The sequence below is a fragment of the Ovis canadensis genome, chromosome 23 (assembly GCF_042477335.2).
Source record: "Ovis canadensis isolate MfBH-ARS-UI-01 breed Bighorn chromosome 23, ARS-UI_OviCan_v2, whole genome shotgun sequence".
Lineage (NCBI taxonomy): Eukaryota > Metazoa > Chordata > Mammalia > Artiodactyla > Bovidae > Ovis > Ovis canadensis.
In genome coordinates, this window is record NC_091267.1 from 54,338,947 (window position 1) to 54,353,813 (window position 14,867).

The 14,867-nt window shown below is 41.6% G+C and overlaps 1 protein-coding gene across 4 annotated transcripts in view; it reads left to right on the plus strand.

Annotated features, from left to right (window-relative positions):
- PTPRM (protein tyrosine phosphatase receptor type M) overlaps window positions 1-14,867 on the plus strand; it is a 657,213-nt gene that overhangs the window by 267,892 nt on the left and 374,454 nt on the right. For all 4 annotated transcript variants that reach the window (XM_069568623.1, XM_069568625.1, XM_069568624.1 and 1 more), the window contains exon 5: window positions 6,820-6,935. In XM_069568623.1, coding sequence (XP_069424724.1) covers window positions 6,820-6,935 — 116 coding nt within the window. The remainder of the gene's footprint in view (window positions 1-6,819; window positions 6,936-14,867) is intronic.

Here is a 14,867-nt window from a genome sequence, read left to right on the forward strand (position 1 = left end):
TGGAAAGATTATCTGTACCTTTAATGTTTATTGAAAAACCTTACAAATGCCTTTAGTTGGAATCTTAACCTTCCTGATCTTGGAGGAAACTGATCTGGAACGAAGAATTCCACAGTCTCTTTGTGTATTTACCCTGGTGGGTGAGTTACTATCTTCTGTTCATGTCAATTAATTCTGTTAATTGAAAATGATAATTTGCTTATAAAAGGGTTTATGCTTAGTGGGTTTTTCTGTCTTCATCTGGTTTCCATTTTGAGGTATGGCGTTATTATTTTAGCCAGATGACCTTTTTTCCTGGAAGTCTTCATCTCAACCAAGAAACACTGTTGCCCCAACCAAAGACAGCCAATCCATTCCAAAGCAGTGTGTGTTTGATCAGTTGCTCAGTCGTGTCATACTCCTTGTTGACCCCATGGTCTGTAAACGCCAGACTCCTCCGATCATAGGATTTTTCAGGCAAGAATACTGGAGTGAGTTGCCATTTCTTCCTCCAAGAGATCTTCCAGACCCAGGGATTGAACTCGTGTCTCCTACTTCTGCATTGGCAGGTGGATTCTTTACCGCTGAGCCATTGTTCCAGAGGCACCCACACCCCCCGCCCAATATATTTGAACAAAGGTATCAGTTCCTTAGATGCTAACCTTATTGTGCAAATAATAAGCCCTGGAGTCTTTGTGAAAGCCATATTGAACATCAGATCCTTTCTAAAGGAGAAAAGATAAGCCCCATTCTGAGCAGCATGTCTTAATAAGGATGAAGATAAAGAAATAATGTCACACAGTCATATCTTTGGCCAGCAAATTAAAAATGTAAGTTATAACCTAAAAGAACTCCTAATATAATTATAAAACTGTATTGATAACTCAGTTTTTCTATGCCTTTCTCTTTGGTTCAGTAGCCACTGCTAGAAACAGGGCCCTTAGGAAAGCAGCCTTCCAGGGCAGCTTTACTGTGCATGGACAGACCTATGGCAGAACCAGTGACAGTTCTGATATTCCTGTTATTTATTATTGTTAGGTAAGCTGATGAAGCAGAGCACATATATTTAATCAAATTCTTCAAAAAAAATGCAGAAATTAATATGTAACATTTTTGAGGGGTGGTTAAAAAAAAAAGCATCACATGCCCTGCTGGTAGAAATGCAGTTTGTTATACACTTGAAGGAAAGCAGTTCAGCAACTTGTGTCTAAAGTCTTTTAAAAATGCTTCTTTTTGTCTTAGTAATTCGATTTCTAAAAATTTACCCTAAGGAAAAAAACAAAAAGTCTACATGAGGATTTAATTATGAACTCTTGTGTCTTGGCATTATGTTTAAGAAACTCAGAGGTCCAAAGTAAAGGAATGTTCCAGTTAACTTTTTTATGTTCATATGATATATACGTGTGTGTGTGTATGTGTGTGTGTGTGTGTGTGTACTCTTTGCGACCCCATGGAGCCTGCCAGGTTCCTCTATCCGTGGATTTTCCCAGGCACGAATACTGGAGTGAGTAGCCATGCTCTCCTGCAGAGAATCTTCCCAACTCAGGGATCGAACCCAGGTCTCTTGTGTCTCCTGCATTTCGGGTGGAGTTTGTTTGTTTGTTTGTTTGTTTACCATTGTGCCACCTAGGAAGCCCGTATATATGTAAGGATTTCACGACCTTGACATTATTGACATTAGGAGGGGTAATTCCTTTCTGTGGAGGCTGTCTTGTGCGTTGTAGAATATTAACACCATTGCTGACCTCTGCACACTGGGTTCCAGCAGCATCTGCCCCGCCACCTCCCCTACGCCTGTTGTGACAAACAAAAATGTCCCAGATATCATCAGATGTTCTCTGGGGGGGGAGGTGACACGATCCCTGATTGTGAACTACAACTTTTTCTAATAGTTTTAGGTAAATCTTTAACAAGGAAAATGCTCACAATAGCTTGTTAAATTTTTTTCAAAAGCACGCAGTAGTCACAAAAAGGTAAATAGATACCAATAGACTAAGTTAAAGGATGTAATTTCTTTAATGGCCAAGGCCTGCTCTAATAATTTTATGCAGAACCAGGATCTCCCACCAGACCTCAGAGCCACCCATAAATAGCGTAACTGCCGGGTACTGGAAGCTTCTGTTGTTGTTACAGTAGGATTTTTTGTTTCATCTTCATTTCTCTGCTTCTGATGATCACCCCCCTTTTGTATCTGTTCTCATGATATGGTTTTTATCTCTCTCCTTACTTAGTACAAATAAGCAATCTATAGGAACATTCCTGGAGTCACTGTGAGCCTTGGTGGATCTAAGTGGGTATTTACCAGCCTCTCTCAGAAGGCCCAAGCTTAGGTCTGCAGACAGGTGTCTCCGCCACAGGTTAGCAAATGCTTTCCATTTAAAAATCATAAAGTGTACAGGCTTCCTCGATTGCTCAGCGGGTAAAAGAATTTGCCCGCAATGCAGGAGGCACAGGAGATGTGGGTTCCATCCCTGAGTTGGGAAGATCCTTTGGAGAAAGAAATGGCAACACACACCAGTATCTTCACCTGGAAAACCCCATGAGCCAAAGAGCCTGGCGGGCTACAGTCCATGAGCTCAAAAAGAATCGCATGATAGATAGTGCAGAAAAGCATACCTATTTCCAAAGCTGCTTCTTAAAGGTAAATTTATATACGATTAAGAAACAAAGTAGTTAGAAAATTCTAAATTCAGGTTTTTAATTTAAATTTCAGTTCAGTTCAGTTCATTTGCTCAGTCATGTCCAACTCTTTGCGACCCCATGAATTGCAGCACGCCAGGCCTCCCTGTCCATCACCAACTTGCGGAGTTCACTCAAACTCACGTCCATTGAGTCAGTGATGCTATCCAGCCATCTCATCCTCTGTCTTCCCCTTCTCCTCCTGCCCCCAATCCCTCCCAGCATCAGAGTCTTTTCCAATGAGTCAACTCTTCCCATGAGGTGGCCAAAGTACTGGAGTTTCAGCTTTAGCATCAGTTCTTCCAAAGAACACCCAGGACTGATCTCCTTCAGAATGGGCTGGTTGGATCTCCTTGCAGTCCAAGGGACTCTAAAGAGTCTTCTCCAACACCACAGTTCAAAAGCATTGATTCTTCAGCGCTCAGCTTTCTTCACAGTCCAACTCTCACATCCATACATGACCACTGGAGAGACCATAGCCTTGACTAGACGGACCTTTGTTGGCAAAGTAATATCTCTGCTTTTGAATATACTATCTAGGTTGGTCATAAGTTTCCTTCCAAGGAGTAAGCATCTTTTAATTTCATGGCTGCAGTCACCATCTGCAGTGATTTTGGAGCCCCAAAAAATAAAGTCTGACACTGTTTCCAATATGTTATTTCTTTAATTTTAATGTTTATTATCGAAAGTGTTTTCTAAAGGTAAAAAATTACTTTAATCAAAAATCTTAGGAAAAAGAATGGAATTGATTTTAAATACATTGGACATCTTTTAATATTTTAGTTCATATTGGTAGGAGGGATAGGTAAATGAAGCTGATCTAGGTAAGTCATTTCAGGAGGCAGTTTGGATTTGGATACAAATAAAGTATGCTATTTTTCAGCAGTTCAGAAACAGGCTGTAACATTAGAAAAAGGGAAAACAATATGTGTGGCCCACCCTTGCTCTTTGAAAATAACAATCCTGACATGCCTAATAAAGAATGAACTTAAAATTTCAAGATTGAAATTCATTTTCTGTAAATGACTTTAGTCTGTGGGAAACTTATTCTTGATGCTGCAAACTGAATGTTTTTTAGCTTTCCCTGTGTGCCAGTTAGAAAGTGCGGAAGCCTTTGAAAGGCTGCAGATCTCTAGGGGAGAGGTCACTCTGGGAAGAAAGACTTTCCTTGCATTCCTGCCTCCCTAGGGGAGCGGAGGGTGAAAAACTCTGCAGCCCCACAACACCTGGATGAGCCCTTCTGACTGAGAGAAGCTAAGGGAGCTCAGTTATAGAGCATAAGGAAAAAGAGGAGTTTTGAGAATGCTGGCAGCCTTGGAGGGTAAGGAGGGAGAAAAGAAGGATCTCAGGTGGCATACAGGGTAGGAAGCCAAGGTCTAAGACAAGCATGAGCAGCACATGGACATTTTGCCATGGATTTTTTAAGGGAGACTTTTTTCATCAGTAATCAAAGAAAGGAGAATTTAATAATGGTGAGTCTTTTCATGCAAGGAAGTAAACATATTTTTAGCACTGACCGTGGTATGGACTGTCTTGTGCATTGCAAATAAGAATATATATTATCAGTACCTTTGAAAGTAAAAGTGAAGTCCCTCAGTCATGTCTGACTCTTTGCAACCCCGTAGACTGTAGCCTGCCACGCTCCCCTGTCCATGGGATTTTCCAGCCAAGAGTACTGGAGTGGGTTGCCATTTCCTTCTCCAGAGGATCTTCCCAACCCAGGGATCAAACCTGGGTCTCCCGCATTGTAGGCAGACGCTTTACTGTCTGAGCCACCAGGGACGTCCTATCAGTACCTTTATGTCTTTTTAAATAGAAATATAGTTGATTTACAATGTCATGCCAATCTGCTGCACAGCACGGTGACTCCCTTATACATATATGTATGTTCTTTTTTAATGTCCTTTTGCATTATGGTTTATCCCAAGAGAGTAATTTTTTTTTTTTAATTTCTAGTAGCTTAACTATATGGGGATATATCCTGGGTGATACTCAAAATAATTAGCAACCCTTCAGCACAGACTGGAGGGACCCTGGGTTTAACCAGGTGGGTTGACAGTGCCCAAGTGGTCATGAAAGATGGTTACACACCCAGCATTTTGTGTTAGGAAGCCAGTATGTGGGAGTGACCTGCAGCCAGAGGAAGAGGTGGGAGGACAGGAGAGGGTACCACCAGTGAGATGCCCCGACAGAGGACAAGTGATGGTGCAGAGGTCTGACTGCAAGCTGAGGGAATCCATGCAAGCTTTATGGAAAGAACGGCAATGGAGAGGGGCCTTGAAAGGAGCTTGAATTCCAACAGTCAGACCGGGAGCCATGCCTGGTGGGATGCAGAGCCCGGGAAAGGCATTCACCTAGTTACAAAGCCGTGTTGCCTAGCGGGCAGCATCTGAGCTTTGGAACTGGCCAGACCCAAGTTTCCACTCCATGTCTGGCTCTCACTGGCTAAGTACCCACAAGTAAAATGATGGAAAAAAACCTTCTTCAGAGAACACATGTGAGTCATCAATAGAAAAGTTTCTGCCCCATGAAATGCTCCCAAAAAAATGTTACCTTTTGCCACTTTTTGAAAACAATGGTTCTTTCAGCTTCTTGGGAACAAAGAGTTAGAAAAAGAAACTTGATGCAAGGACTTTTGCACAGATCTTTAAAATTTAACCATAAACTTGTGCTGTTCTTGACTAAGGGGAATTTGATTAAGTTAATGAGAAATAGTTTATAAGCTTCTAAGTGAATATAATAGTATTAGAGACAGTGACCCACAGTTATACTGCTGTTTTAGAAATTACTGAGGACATTTTGCATGCCAGGCATCATGAACGCATTGTTGCAGTTATTGCTGGTCTTCAAATGAGTAATGGGGGTTTCCTCTGTGTTATTGGTATTAAACTACATTTTTCTTTGTTCTTAGATAGTAATTCACTTTCATTCCTAATTGTGCTTTTCTAAGTCTTTATTGAATTTGTTACAATAGTGCTTCTGTTGTTTTTATGTTCTGGTTTTTTGGCAGAGAGGCTTGTGGGATTTTAGCTCCCCAAACAAGGATTGAACCCCTGCATTGGAAGGAGAGGTCTCATCTACTGGACTGCTAAGAGAAGCCCCCTAATTATGTTTTTCACAGGCTAATGTTAGTGCTATATATCATTTTTGGGTGCCCAGGAGTGGTGGACCATTCTTTGAAAGGTGTGATCCAGAGACACGTTGGCTGGCAAGGCATAAACAATGCCTTCTAGCTGTTGTTCAGATTTCTCTATTTCTCCCAGAAAACATCACCATCCTGTTTTCTTCTTATCTACTCCCTAACCTCCCCCTCCCCCACCTCTTGCTTCTCTTTCACTCTATCCTTGTACTGGTAAGAGAGTGTTTTCCTAAAAGGAGAAGTTCTCATAAAATTTAATTCCCAACCCATCCCTCCAGTTCCTCGATGGATGTTTTCAGTGTGCTACTGAAACGGATCTGTGCTTCTCAGATCAAATAGAACGATGCTTTTGTTTAAACAGGTGTCCCCTATGGACAATGCATGTTCTGAAACTTAATGCTATTTAGCAGTTGGAAGCATTCTTCCTCCTTGAATTGGAAATAAGAATCAGCAAAACCCGCCATGCTATAGCCGTTCCAGTGTAATTTCGCAGAGTCTGTCTATGGGGAGAGTATTTTGGTCGCTGGGAAATATTACATGAGGAGTGCTGCATACCAATTAGTTGTATTAAAATATATATTACTCACAGCTCCGTACTTGGCTTAAAAAGTTTCCTTGACAACATCATTTAACTTCTTACTGTTCTTTTCATGCTCCTAGTATAAATATCTAATATGTTTTTGTTCAAAACATCAATTAGGCCTCAGTGTAATCTTTATTAATACAGATCTGTTATTACAAGAAGACTGCTGAGCTATGATAATTTGCACAGCAGGGACCATAAAATATCTTCTTTCCGTCTGGTTCTATCCCAGAATGCCTGGCTGTTAGAGAACACAGCAGATCTTTCCAGAACCTCTTTTACAGGCGTAATGAAATCTTTAAAGCTCTTAGTAGCAAAGGCATTCTTTTCTTCAAAGGTAAACAAAAGGGAAAGGCCCGAAATTGCAGGCAGATTTGAAAAGACCCAAACGGGTTCAGACCTCCACTTTCAACATCTTTCCTTCTTTGTCTTCCTGCAGCCAGGACGCCCCACTTCCTGCGGATTCAGAATGTGGAGGTCAACGCTGGCCAGTTTGCCACCTTCCAGTGCAGCGCCATCGGCAGGACCGTGGCTGGAGACAGGCTCTGGCTACAGGTACAGTAACTCACGTTCATGGTTCAGAGTGAGTCCAGTGGGCAGAGAGCCTGTTCTTTGGGGAGGACCCTGGAGATCCGGTTAGTGTCAGGACACCAGCAGGGAGGAAGAGGATACTCTGAGCAGTCTCCCCAGTTCTTCTCTTGCTTCCACAGTGTGTAGCCAGGTAACAAAGAGTTCGAGACAAGTTCGATGTTATTCTTCATAAACCTTGCTGTGAATTTGTGGTTTTGCCCTTGCTTCTACTTAGCCATCTTGTTTGGACGATCTGGTTACTGAGTTTCTTTTAGAGCAAGATGTTGGAGTCCCAAATATAATACCCTCTCCCTGTTCATCCTCTTGATAAAAACCCAAAGAATCACATGGGCATGTCATACACAAACTTATAGGCATTTTTGTTAATTTTCAGCTCCCTAGCCATAGGCCTAAACCTAGAAATTAGTAACACATCTTTTACTTTTGACCGTTTTTATTTGTTTTTGTTCTGTTTTGTTTAGTCACTAAGTCTTGTCTGACTTTTTGCGACCCCATGGACTGTAGCCCACCAGGCTCCTCTGTCCATGGGATTTCCCAGCAAGAATACTGGAGTGGAGTGGGTTGCCATTTCCTTCTCCAGGGGATCTTCCCAACCCAGCAATTGAACCTGGGTCTTCTTCATTGGCAGGCAAATTCTTTACCACTGAGCCACCTGGGAAGCCCTAAGTAGACATGTTATTGTTGATGATGATGTTTGGCAGAAACCAACAAAATTCTGTAAAGCAATTATCCTTCAATTTAAAAATAAATACATTATTTTTAAAAAGAAAAAATAAGTAGGTTTTTTTTAGTGTCATCATCACTTTTGTGTCTTGTTTTATTGTCTTGCAAACTCTACCATCTGTATTTTGCACAGCCAGTAGTTTCATGGACAGATCAAAGGTCTCAGGAATTCTGACCAAATGGGATTAAGTGACCTGTCCCCTCTAACCAGTTTGCCATCCACTTATTTAGACTCTAGGTTTGGTTTCCCCCATAGAACTCTCCAGTTTCATTCTTGTTGCTTCTTGCTGTGCATTGGTCCACAGGCTGCTCATTCCCCACCTTGACTCGTGTTGATTTCACCCCTCTTTCCTTAGGGATCCTATAGTGGGTTTTGGTTTGGTTTGGTTGTTTATTTTAGTTTGCTATGGACCTGCTTTGTATTCTGACCCTTCTGTGCATCTGTTCCACTCCACCTGGGCTTCTGTTCCACACCTGCCGACTTCTCAGTACACATCACTCTCCACCTACCCTGTGTCTCCTTCTGCAATATAGCAACAATCGTCATGTGTCACATTTGCCTGATGCCCTATAAAATGTAAAGGTTTCCCAGGTGATGACTGTGGTAAAGAACCACCTGCCGATGCAGGCGATGCAGATTTGATCCCTGGGTTAGCAAGATCCCTTGGGGAAGGAAATGGCAATCCACTCCAGCATTCTTGCCTGGAGAATGCCATGAACAGAGAAGCCTGGCGGGCTGCAGTCCATGGGGTCACAAAAAGTCAGACATGACTGAGCATGCACACGTGCTATAATCTTTAAATCCTGTATTCTTTGAATCATCACAACTGAAGTCAATGGTCATTGTTTTTCCTCCTCCATTTCTGGGGGAAATGAAAAACAGCCAACTGTGCTATCCCCAGATTTGTCAGCAGGACAATGACAAATGGGAACACATTCTGGAAGAGATACCTTAAATGCTTTGGGGGTCCTCTAACATCCGTGACTGCATGTTGCCCTGCAGCTTTCGAGAAGGGTTGTGTCAAGAAGGGGTTGATGACAAAGACAGAAGTGGGATGACTTTGAAATTCTTAGTGACAATGAGATTGTCCTGGACTCAGCTTGTTATTTGGCTTGTGAGTCTTTGTGTTGTTCGAATATTTTAGTGTTCAATAATTTATTTCCTCTGTTTGGATAGGCATTTTGTGGGGAGATGTTTATTTTATTAATAGCGGATGAAATAAGACAAGTGTCTTTTGCTTGCAAGGATGGCTTCTATTAACCTGGATTTGTATGAGATGGTTCCAGCAGCATAAGGGTTTGTGGCGGGGGGTGGTTTCACAGAGTCCTCCTGCTCTCCTGCCTGGGCCTGAGTCTTTGCTTCAGGCCTTTCTTCACAAGTCGTGGGGAGAAGCAGCCCTGGAAAACTAGACAAAATCCCTCTGGCCTTGGAGGTATGAATATGGGCTTTTCTTCCTTCTTCCTCTAATGTTATAACACTTAAAAAAAAATGCTTTTCTGCATCTCAATTCACTTGGCTCCTCAAAGTAATTCTAAGATTCAGGTGGAAAATTGAATGAAAGATTGTTTTAAATTTTTCTGTCACTTGAATCTTCCCAGTAGTAAGTCAAGATTTAGAAATGAATAGGACATCCTTTATTTGGGGAACATCCTTTATTTGAGAGTTCCCTGGACAACAGGGAGATCAAACCAGCCAATCCTAAAGGAAATCAACTCTGAATATTCATTGGAAGTACTGATGCTGAAGGTGAATCTCCAATACTTTGGCCACCTAATGTGAAGAACCGATTCTTTGGAGAAGACCCTAATGCTGGGAAAGATTAAAGGCAGGAAGAGAAGAGGGCAACAAAGGATGAGATGATTGGATGGCATCACCAGCTCAATGAACATGAGTTTGAACAGACTCTGGGAGATAGTGAAGAACAGGGGAGTCTGGCATGCTGCAGTCCATGGAGTTGCAAAAAGTTGGACATGACTTAGCAACTGAACAAAAACAACATCATTGTGAAGTGTGATCATTTATACTTACATTACACAGTAATTTGCATTACATCTTTTGAATTCTACCATAATGCATTTTTTAGAGTTTCATGTTGCACCCCTTGGCTCTGTACTTTTTTATGAGTTTGAGGTGCAGGATTGTTGACAGTCACAAAGGTAGCTGGCATACCTGGAAATAGTCCTGTTTCTTCACTTCTACTCCAGATTAATTCTACTCCGCTGTGCTGGCTGCTTATATCCAGAGCTAGGTGAATAGTCTGTGTGCACTTACCACTCTGTTAGAAGGATTTGGATGTAACTGACATCACATGATTTACATCCAGGAGGCATCTTGACAAAAAAAAAAAAAGTCCATCTGTACAACGTGTACGTCATCTATGAAAAATAGCCAGTGGTTTGATTGCTTAAAAATATAGATTAAATATAATCAATGCCAGAGTCTTTCTCAAAAACATAACACACATAAATCTGAGGATGACACTAATGAAGAAGTGTTTATGGTTAACAGATGGACCCCATCTGCTTCCATCTTCTCCATCTCATCCGTGGGCCAGGCAGGTTATTGCCAGCATGGAGCTGGTCTTTCTAGAATACAGAACAACAAAATGAAACACAGCTCATGAGCCTCACTTATTACAGCTGCAAAATACTTAAAACACCTTCCAGACAGTGTGCAAGAGGAAGACAGCATCTATCAAAGTATTTTTATGTGATAAAAAAGAAACCGACGTGCATTGAATCTGCTGAGTATCCTTGCTGTGTACTATCAGATGTGGTGATCTTTGCATGAACCTGGGCTGTAACTGTGGGAGACTCTCAAATGAAACAGATTTGGAAAGCCATTCAAGTAACCAAAACAAGAGCATGCATTTCTTGTTGTTATCAACTTTCTGATCACTTGTGGAGCCTACAGTTTGAAATATCCTAGAGTCTGTTTATATATAAGATACTGAGAAAATAGAATTTTAGATGTTCTTTTTTATACTTAGGTATTATTTGCTGATGGTATCAATTTCTGAGTTATATATGTTCATACAGTCATCGACCCTTTGAGCCACATGTAATTATATTAGAATTACTGTTGTTCTTTCTGAAATATTTAAAATTTTGTTTATCTCCATAGGCTTATCTTGGGAATTAGTATTTATAATACCTCTTTCAGCTTTTCAGTAAATCACCAAAGCACTGTAACAAAAATACTGTTGACTGGGAGGCTTAACCAACAGACATTTATCTCTCACAGTTCTGGGGGCTGGCAGTCTTAAGATCCGGAACCAGCATGCGTGTTCTTGGAGAGGACCAGCTCATGGGTCTGCAGACCAACAACTTCTTGCTGCATAGTCATGTGCATCCTCTGGGCTCTTCCTCCCCTTGTAAGGGCCTCCATCCCACCCTTCGGGCTCCACACGCACAACCTCATCTCAACCTCATCTGAACATTGAGTGTTAGTCGCTCAATTGTGTCTGACTCTTTGTGACTCTATGGACAGTAGCCTACCAGACTCCTCTGCCCATGGGATTCTCCAGGCAAGACTACTAGAGTGGTTCCCTTCTCCAAAGGAATCTTCCCCACCCAGGGATCAAACCCGGGCCTCCCACATTGTAGACAGATTCTTTACCATCTGAGCCACCAAGGAAGTACATCTCAACCTAGCTGGCTTCCAAAAGCCCCATCTCCATTACAGTCGCAGTGGGGAGCAGGCCTCATCATATGAATACGGAGGAGGATGGAAACATTGTGATCTACAGGACTCAGCCACCACAGCAGACTCAGATGTGGGTGCGAAATGAAGGTGATCCAGCTTCCAGGACAAATGCGAGAAAACAAGGAGGTGGTGGAAAGGCTTTTTCTTTTTTTCTTTTAATTTTAAAAAAAATTAATCCATTTATTTTTAGCTATGCTGTGTCTTTGTTTCTGCTCAGGCTTTTCTCTAGTTGTAGAGAGTGGGGGCTACTCTTTAGTTGCTATGCACAGGCTTCTCATTGCAGTGGCTTGTCTTGTGGAAAATGGACTCTAGAGCACAGACTCAGTAGTTCTGGTGTACAGCCTTAGTTGTGCGGTATGTGGGATCTTCCCAGACCAGGGATCGAACCCATGTTTCCTTCATTGGCAGGCAGATTTTTTTTTACCACTGAGACCCCAGGGAATCCTTGAGATGCCTTTTCAAAGGTAGATGGATGGAAGCTCTGATCAAGCCCAGGACTGTGCATTGGGTGAACGGCAGCTGGTGAAAGAAACCTGGAAAATCATCCTTTTCTCTCCATCAATTTTAAATGACTCACTTTTTAGCATTACAGAATTATGTAAAGCCTGAATTTGGAACAATCTTCAAATTAAATTCCACAATTATTAATGAAAAAACAAGCTCAGAAGATATAGGGAACTTTACATACTCATCTGTCCAATTGTTATATGTATTGTAGATAGTTCTGTTTTGTTAGTGAAAGTCAATTATATGTATAAATATATTTGCTTATTATAAATGACTAAATTCTGTCACTTGGACATTTTTCTCCACTGATTGACTGACCTTGTATTTCAGATATTAGCCTGTTAACCAAATAGTCTCAGATTTACTGTGAAAATATCAGCATTAACTTTAGAACCATCATTTTGTTGTTATTCAGTTGCTCAGTCATGTCCAGTTCTTCGCGACCCCATGGACTGCAGTGGACCACAACTCCAGCCTTTGTTCAGCAATTTTTTTTTTCTCTTAACTGATCCCTATGAGAATTCTTTTATGCGCCCATTTACAGAATAAAGATGTAACTGGGTCTCGGAAAGTTTCAGAGATTTTTGCATTGACTTGTTGCTAGTAAGAAGAGCTGTGAGCCAAGCCATCTAAGTCCAAAATCTTTGTTCTTAACTGTAATGCCTCTTGCATAGAATGATGATCCAGATCTTTCTTCATGGACTCATAATCATCAGTTGGCAATTTAAGTGATACATACCTTTTATTGGCATTTAAGATGAAAATTATGGGCTCCGCAGGGGGTGCTAGTGGTAAAAAATCTGCCTGCCACTGCAGGTAGACATAAAGAGGTGTTGGCTTGATCCTTGGGTCAGGAAGATCCCCCAGAAGAGGGCATGGCAACCCACTCCAGTATTCTTGCCTGGGAAATCCCATGGACAGAAGAGCCTGGCAGGCAATAGTCTATGGGGTCGCAAAGAGTAGGGCAACTGAAGCAATTTCACACACACAAGATGAAAATTGTATTCACGTGTGTGGAATGTTGCCTTGGCTTTTGTGTTTCGGGATGTGTGTATTTGGTCAACATTTCTTGGTGGCTTTTAGTTTCCTTTACAGATTGTGAGGGGAAAAAAAATCACAGCTGTATATCAGAATGATTTTGTTATTATATATAAAAACTGTAAAATGATTTGAAAGGGAGTCAAATTATGGTTCCCTTGTCAAGCCTAACTTACGTGTTTTAGACCCTGTATATTAAAGCATAAATTTAATATCACTTACTGTCATAGAAAATACCAGGAAGGCACAAAAAGGACTGTCTTCAGTTGCTGTAGGAACCATTGGCTCCTTAAAGCTTTTTTTTTTTTCCTGAAAGTTTTGAGTGGTTGAAATCACATCCATTATTGTTTTAGTCAGTTCAGTATCCATTTATATGATATAATATTGAATATTCAGCCTGAAACCACCGACAACCTTGAAAGCTTACATCATATCTTTTAACTGATATGATTTTGGATTACCTCCATTTAAACGTGAAGGTTTCTTTCACATGGATGAAATAGTAGGACATGTCTATGGAGATTCTGGGAGAAATTCATTAAAAATTGTACACTGTGATATTACCTGCCTCAGTCAAAGAAGGTGTAAGTGGCTGGCACTTTGAGGAGGATGGGCCAGGAGTCGCTGGAGCCTTGTCCAAGGGCCTTGGCCTCTGATGGGATCTGACAGCCGCTGGGCCAGGATGTGAGGATGTGCTGTGAAAACCGCAGGTCAGGATGGTTCATTTAGGAGGATGGAAGAGAGAGGCATCAACTGCTATCCTTGAGGACCGCTGGCTTTAAACCCAGGAACCACACGTCCTGTTAAAGCATTTATTCTTTCTTTTCTCATATTCATCAAAGGGTTCGTGTGTGTCTCTTGCTTCCAAGGATCCACAGCTGTGTCATGAGACGGAGATGCAGAAAGCCCTGCTCCAGAATTCCCGAGATCGAGAGTTAAGCATCTGCTACCCTGTCTGTCTGCTTTTGGTGATCTGAGCCCTAGTGCGGGGACCCTGGAGAGTCTGGACACTGTTAGAATCTCTTTCTTTCTCTTCTTTTTGGAAGGGGAGGGAAAAATGGAGGATATTTCAGCTAGTACTTAAACATGCCTGCTTTAGGTAATTTTGAGAGCCCTAGAAGATTTTCAGTCTAGTTATCTGGAATTGGTGGTGGTATTATTCAGTCACTCTGCTGTGTCTAACTCATTGTGACCCCATGGACTGCAGCACACCAGGCTTCCCTGTCCTTCACCATCTCCCAGAGTTTGCTCAAACTCATGTCCATTGAGCCGATAATGCCATTCCACCATCTCTCCTCTGTGGCCCTCTTCTCCTCCTGCCCTCAATCTTTCCCAGCATCAGTCTTTTCCAATGAGTTGGCTCTTTGCATCAGATGGCCAGAGTATTGCAGCTTCAGCTTCAGTATCAGTCCTTCCAATGAATATTTGGAATTTCTTTTAGGATTGACTGGTTTGATCTTCTTGTACCTAGAAAAGAGAGTAGGGGGGAAATTTGACAATTTTGGATGGGTTTTCATTTCAAAATTGTCTTTAGGACCAGAGAAACAGAATAGAGAAAAATTCATGGTGCTTTTAGTCCTAGAGGGACCCAGTTTGGGACAAGATCAGAGACTTCTGTTACTGACACACAGTGGCAGTCAGGTAGCACCTATAGGGGATGAACTTTGAAATTAGAAATTATATCATTATTCTCTTCTGCATTTCTCCTATGTGTAAAATGCCACCCTTCATTCCCTTCATTCAAAGCAAAGGGAACTGGCTATTGTCCATTTGCGAGAAAATTGTGTGTGTCTCTGTTATAAGAAGTGATGTCCACTAAAGACAAGGGACAAGTGACAGATTAATGGGGTTTCTGTTTATTCTTGAGATGGAAGCCAGCGATTGCTTTCATTCAGGAAGTGTGTATCCTGCACTTTCCATGT